General features: G+C 39.1%; 1 protein-coding gene across 4 annotated transcripts in view; it reads left to right on the forward strand.

The window, feature by feature from the left end:
* Positions 1-85: 85 nt before the first annotated feature.
* The window catches only part of COL1A2 (collagen type I alpha 2 chain), a 68373-nt gene continuing 61230 nt past the window's right edge, over positions 86-7228 (forward strand). For 3 of the 4 annotated variants that reach the window (XM_019508437.1, XM_019508435.1, XM_019508438.1), the window contains exons 1-6: positions 86-313; positions 2811-2821; positions 3466-3483; positions 4134-4169; positions 5655-5738; positions 7094-7150. In XM_019508437.1, coding sequence (XP_019363982.1) covers positions 244-313; positions 2811-2821; positions 3466-3483; positions 4134-4169; positions 5655-5738; positions 7094-7150 — 276 coding nt within the window. In that variant the 5' untranslated portion in view covers positions 86-243. The remainder of the gene's footprint in view (positions 314-2810; positions 2822-3465; positions 3484-4133; positions 4170-5654; positions 5739-7093; positions 7151-7228) is intronic. The other variant, XM_019508436.1, reaches the window with a different exon arrangement.

Consider the following 7228-nt stretch of genomic DNA (forward strand, 5'->3'; position numbering starts at 1 on the left):
GAGATAAGGCACACGTGACCGGCCGGGCCGCGCACCCATTGGCCGCGGGGCGGCCCCGGCACCCCCCTGCCGTATAAATAGGGCTGGTCGGGGCGTCATTCTGTTAGCGTCCCGGCAGCAGGTTTGGCTCAGATCGGAGTTATCCGCCACCACTGTATGTTTATGCCTGCGTCCCATAGGTAATATCTCAGCACCGACCGGGGGCTCTGCAACACAAGGAGTCTGCATGTCTAGCGACTAGACATGCTCAGCTTTGTGGATACACGGATTTTGTTGCTGCTCGCAGTAACTTCGTACCTAGCAACATGTCAACGTAAGTTCTCTCAGCTTCTTTGCGGGGGGATCTTCAGAGCTGGTGTCCGGGGCGCTCACGCACGTCTGGACCCCGGAGGCATCTGATGCAGTTGCCACGGAGGCAGGTCCCCAGCGCCCCCCCTCCCCCCCAAGGACCATTTTTCCTGGGATGGCAGGAAGCCAGGGAGACCCCCCCACACACACACGCACTCACTTCAAAGATCTGCCCAAAGGAGAAGGGAAGGTAGGGAAGGGTCTGCAGCAGGAGGTGTTACAGAGCAAGACTGTCCGGGAGCTACCAGCATTGGCCTTTTTTTACTTTTTGCAGAACTTAAGGCAGACTGTTGTGTTGGGGGTGGGGGGGGAAGCAACAGCTCACCCACTCCTTGCAATTTTAGGGCGTTGTACATCTTTGTCCAGGCAGCTGCGGGCAGCAGGTGCCCTCTAGAGGGAAGTGAGGCATAGTGCAGGGGACCAGCTGCTGCGATGGGGTGTCAGGGTGGATCTGCTGTGGAGAGATGGCTGTGTCTGTCCCCTGCTGTGCCTGGCCCCACATGCGGATGCCCAAGAAGTTAAAGGTTGTGGCGAGCTGCGGCAGCTGAGGAGTTAGACTTTCACATTTTGAAGAAGGAAAAATATTCGTAGGAGCAAATCAACCTCATCCTGAGTAGGAGGTGAACTGTCCCTGCTGGCCTTGCCTCAGGGAAACACTGTGCTCTCCCCTGGCACCCTCACCCAGTTGGAGGATAGTGCTCGCCCCCTATATTCAAACCAGACAGGAGTGGTGCCACCAAATGTGTCTTTTAGTTCGAATAAGAACTTTCCAGTGTCCCCTTGCTCTATGCTGGGCTTCAAAATCCTATTCTGTAATGTCACGGTTCTTCCTTTTGGCAACTTTCTGTAAAATGGGTTTTGTTGACCCATGCCCAGTGGTTTAGAGACCACCCGGCAGCATCTGTCATGGCCCGAGATCTAATTGGCTAAATATGTCTCTGCCAGGGTATTCCTGCTAATAGTGCAGGCATGCGGTACATGGACTTTGTATCACAATAGCCCAAAAGCAGATGCCAGTAATTAATCCTAAAATATTCAGTACGTCGCACGTAAGCAAACTCTTGCTGCTACAGATGACGCTTTTAGATAGTGACATCTAAATAGGGCTTTTAGATTGTGATATCTGCTATGAGGGAAGGTTGCTCTGTTTAAAAGTGTCAAGTTTTTTTTGCTGTGGTGGCTAATGTCAAGTTATTAATTAGACACATGGATGGAAAAGGCTAAAGATGTAAAAAGTTACCCTTGTAGAATCTTTAACACTACACTGACTCCTGTCATACTACACACTGGTGATGGATTTGACCCTTGCTACTCCTGGACTGAGGCTGGCCTCAGCATTTTCCTCCCTCTGGTGGCACTAAGAAGTAGTAACACATTTTCAAATCTGGATAGAACCTTTGAAAAACTGAAGGAGAGTTGCGTGGAAATCCAGTTACCAGTTAGTCCTAAATTTCCAGCATACTACACTTTTCTGAAAGAATAGCAGAGACTTTGGTTTCATTAAATCACCCTAAGAGCTAACATTTTACAGTAAGCTAACTTGAATACCCAGTGATCTTAGAGTATACCCTAACTATTTTACAGCATTTGTTTTACTTCTCAATATTCATCTTGGATCAATCTTTCTGTTACAGTGCCAATGGCTGGTATAATCTATTTGATGATAATGCATTGCCAAACTTAAATTTTACTAGAAGCAAATTGGATTTAAAAATCAATTTACTGTGGCTAAAGTGTAGTATAAAATATATTTTAACATGCTCACTTTTGACCCTAACTAGATACTTTTTCCCAAAGTTGCAGTTTGAAAAACTGAGATTGAAGTGAGAAAAATTAGTTTATGCTTGTTCATTTGTTTGGCTTTGAAATAATAAAATCTATAAGAACTGTTTGAACAAATTCTTGTCACCCCAAATTATATAACTATACAAAATTAAATTATTTATCATTTAGTAACTGATTTCAGAATTCTCTTTGAAATTTTCTGTTAAATGTAGCTGTAGCCATTGTGTTTAGAATTGGATCAGAACTGCTGAAGTGTTCAAGTAGCCCCACCCTTCCCCTCCTCCCCACTTTATACTAATGAGCCTGGAGCCATTCAGAAAAGAATTAAGTTATTCCTTTACATTGATGTGTTTAAGTCCATCAGTGTTGCTTGATTTATCCCTGTATCTCCCCCTCAAACACAGGCATATACTGGTTCTCACATAGAACCCAATCTTTACTTCCTTGGGTGATCTGCTTAAGAAAGGGCCAATGGATAACATTACTACACTATAAAATATAGCATTTGTTTAACTAGCAAATCTGTTTCTCTACATAAAATAACAGTGATTATGATTATAAACCTACATTTTAATAATGTTAATTAAAGGTTATTTTTACAAGCACTGAAATGTAATCTCTTTAAAGTTAGTGTAAGCTAAAATTAACTTTATTTTTTTCTTTTCTTTTTTTTCCAGAAGCAAATAAGGTTAGTATCATTATTTTTCATTCACTACACAATATTCAACTTAATGAACAGACCACGTTGCTTTTTTCTGTAAGAAATGGCATTTACTAACCTTAATTATAAGTCGATCATGGAAAAGCTAGTGATCATTAAGACCTGAAAGGGCTCTCTAGGAATGTACCCACCCCAAATTCCCAAATGGGCTGGCCTTTTTTAAGAGACTGCCTTCATAGGTGAATATATAATGAGGCAATAACATAGCAGTTTGGGATGGAGAGAATATACTTTAAAGCCCAAGTACCACTCTAGACTTCATTGCATCAGAAGGATTATGGATGAATTCAGGTGTGACATTCATTTACACCTTTTTTGCATGTTGTAGTAAATATAAACTGGTTAGCTTTCTACAGAAATACTTAGCAGATATCTATATGTATTAATAATCTATCATAATAACACTGTATAGACTAATCCTCCTACCTTCCTTAGTAATTTTATAATTATACTCAGTATTTAATACTATGTATGTTATACAGTACTCTATCTTTTTCACTGTAAAATAAGATGAAGCTCTGTGTGTATACATTATATTAATATGGTAGTACTTAGGATGCAATCTTACTAACTTCAGTTTGGTTTATAACTTTCTATTCATTCCTTTTTAGGCAAGTGCAGGACGGAAGGTAAGCATATTTCAATTATTCAGTTTAAGAACGTTGGTGACGTTAAATTCTGTGAGGCAAATTAATATTCTGTTGGATATAGATCCAAAAGGAAGTTGCTAGAACTTTGTTTATTGTTTTTTTGCTTTATTTTTTTCTGGTGTTAACCAGATTAGCATCACCAGACAGATTCTTAAAAAAGAAAAAACAGCTGGTGGGCCATGGTTTTACACTGCTGTACTTGGGGATAAAAAAGGGCACACCAAGAAGCCAGTTATATTAATGAAAGTATTCTTGATAACACCCAAGTAATCAATGATGCATACAAGTTGCATAGTGGTATACAAGAACAGTGGTACTAACCTGGATCTGTGATGATAGGGAGAATATTTACTGCTTTTATAAATAAAGAATGTGTGTTTAGTGATTAGTTATTCAGCCGAGAGTTAAACAAGTCAGTTTTTGTTTTCACAACTATTCTCTGATAATTCATCTTGCATATTAGTAACAGAGGCAGAACGACAGACTGTAACAGGAAAAATCAGTTACATCTATGAAAATCACTATAAATGCATGTTCTGTAAATTAATATTCTAAGGTTACATGTTTCTCTGTATTTTGTTGGAAGGCTACACCGCAACTTACATTAAGGTGTTTTTTGTTCCTTGCAGGGCCCAAGAGGAGACAAAGGGCCACAGGGAGAAAGGGTGAGGAACCATGTCTTGGTATTCATGTCTTTGTCCATCCAACAACTGTTCTGCTATAACAGGAGACAGCTAACCTGATATAACCATTAATATGCAATTAAATCATCATCTGGTGTGCACAATTCTGTAAAAGCTAAAGCTACCTGTAGGCCAAATTTTGTCCTCGGTGACACCTCTACAGCCTTCTAATGGCCACTGTGATTGCAGAATGAACTCAGGGTTTCGTCTCATAGCTCGGAAGCTTAAAGAATAATTTTCAGCTGTATACCATGGAGATCAGTAACAAATGAAGTTGAGAAAGGAAAAACTGATGCTCAAAGCTCATTCACAGTTAACTTGATCTGAAGTTCAGAGCAGACTAAACAAAGCTGGCCATGATGAGTGTTCACTGACTGTATGTCAAATATAAAGGCTTAGAAAATTATTAGTAGTTAGATATCTGCTCTTTTTACTGTTACTGGCCAATGAGCAGAAGGTCATTTTCATAGACTTTGTTATATTGCTGTAAATTAAGATAATAGACTATCTAATATATATAAATAAATATACATATAATACCTGGTATTATTTCTACCTAAATCCATTTAAAAATGGGTTTTTCTTTCGGTAACAATCTGTATTTTGAGACCTGTACAAACAACAGGCCCAATCTTGCTCCATCTGAAGTCAGTAAGAAATTTATGATTGATTGAATCTGGAATGTGGTTGTACCCAAAATATAAACCAGGTGAATTGCTGTCTCATACATGTGAGCAGAACTTAATTCTTTCTACTCAGTGATGTTGAATGAGTGCAAGACAGACGGACAGATTTGGCCCAGATTAGTTCCAAGCAAGTAAAAGAGTATGTAGAGTAACAGAACAAAGAACTGTTTTTTCTCATGTTATTTCATTTGTGAATATATAGTTACTTTTTAGGTATATTGTATTAGCTATATTTGCTTTGATAAAGTTTTGCAAACATATACCTGCAAAATGGTCCTGCCATGAATTTGATCTCCACTTAACATCTTGGGTTGCAGGGGAAATTTTGGATGCTCACTTACTTGTACATAGTATGGTTTCATGCCTCTTTATATTGCACCTGCAAAAGGCTTACTTTTCAGTAGGCAGAATCCACCTTCTGTGAACACAGATGTCTAAATCAAAATCTGCCTCTCTTACCGAGTAAATGTAAGGGTGTGTACAAACTGTAGGTCCAAAATTTGAACAAGGTGCAGATTTGAAATATCCAATTTAGGGTTCACATTTGATGAACCCAGCATAGCCTGTGTAAATTCCATGGGCTAAAGCACAATAAAGGTCTTATTACAATAAAACGAGTTGATGGCTCTGACTGGCAGCTTTCAGAACTTAGCAGTTTGTTAAAGTAGCATATGTGGCAACATTGCAGGAAATGCTGTAGATTCTCACTTACTAATAATTTTAACAGTTTATAGATATTTCTTTGCTACTTTCAATGCTCATTTCAGATTTATCTTTTTAGGGTCTACCAGGTCCACCAGGCAGAGATGGTGAAGATGGTCTACCAGGGCCTCCAGGGCCCCCTGGTCCTCCAGGTCTTGGCGGAGTAAGACATCCAGACTTTTTATTACTGTAGCTGATCATTCGATGCCCCAGTGCACAGATGAATGCCATTTTTTTCTCTCAGAAGCTAAAATCACTGCACTTTTTGCAATCGGGGAAGCTATTCTCTTGACTTTGGATCCTTTGGTTCTATTTGATTGAACTCTTCAGGGAATATATTTCATGTGGATAAATTGGGAGCCACATTGAAATTAGTAGGGCGGTCAGCACATCTATGAAGAGAGAATTAACCCTTTCACTCCCCTCCAGTTTGTGCATTTTATTATTTAGGAATTAACAAAATGAAGCCCTATTGATTGAACAGATGGGCAAACAAGGCAGTACTGTACAGTTGGCTTCAAACAAGACGAAGTTACTACTGTACCTATTTGCAAAAAATTTTGTAGCTTTTAAGCTAATTGGTTATTGCCTTACCTCAGATTTTTTCATTTCTATCAATAGTCCTGTCTTGGAGTGCAAATGACTGGCCTCTCCTATAGGATTCTTGCTGAAACAATGTGCGTTTCCCTTGTTCTCAGAAGGACACCATTTGTTTGCTTTAACTCTGAGGGCCCTACATTACCCTGCACAAGAGGCATAAAGTCATTTGGATGATGTCTTACTAGCTGGTACACTTTTTCTCTTCAGGAGAAGCAGTGAGGCTGTTTATTCCTTTTATAGCAAACCTAAAACTGAAATAAAAGTTAAAGTAAAATAAAAGAGCGTAGAGCAAGTCCAAGCAAAACAGGATTTTTAATTTACTCTTACAGAGCACTTTCTTTTTCTGCATCAGTAATTAAATGATTTCATGTAAAAATAATAATAATGAACTGCAGAGCCTGTATTGATGAAAGCTCAAAGTCCAATGCAGTCCTCTTGAGAAGATGAACACCTCTGAGGCCTTTTTAAAAGCTGCAAAGACCCACCTCCTCATCAGTCTTGTAAGAGGTGGAGCTTAAACACCATTTAATGGATATAGCAGTTAGTGTATGCAATCTCTGAGATTGGGAATTGTCCAAAATGGTTTAGATGATTTAAAAATATTTGCTCCTTTTAAATGGGCCTAAATTGTATATTCTCAGTGTTCAATTTGCATTACTGCTGTCTTTCACAGCTATTATTAATAAATGTTTGAGACTAATACATGAAAGAAATCATTATATAAGTAAAGTTGATACTTTTTGAAAGTGAATAAACAAAAATAGGTTTGGTAAATATTGTCATTGAAAACAACTAAGTCATTTCAAGTCAATTAAAATAACGTATAACCCAGGAAGCATAGCACATCAGATCTCCTGATATTTAAATCTGTTATTATTAATAAAAATTTTATGTGTTGAACCTGTTTCTCCCATACAGAACTTTGCTGCTCAGTATGACGGAGCTAAAGCAGGTGACTATGGCGCAGGACCAATGGTAGGTAATTTTTGGGGGGTTTTTTCCCTCATTTGACAGCTTGTGGAGTTGAGGCTTCGGTGGCATTCAGTGGCAGGG

The sequence above is a fragment of the Gavialis gangeticus genome, unplaced genomic scaffold (genome assembly GCF_001723915.1).
Source record: "Gavialis gangeticus isolate Ggan-Ray unplaced genomic scaffold, GavGan_comp1, whole genome shotgun sequence".
Classification (NCBI taxonomy): domain Eukaryota; kingdom Metazoa; phylum Chordata; order Crocodylia; family Gavialidae; genus Gavialis; species Gavialis gangeticus.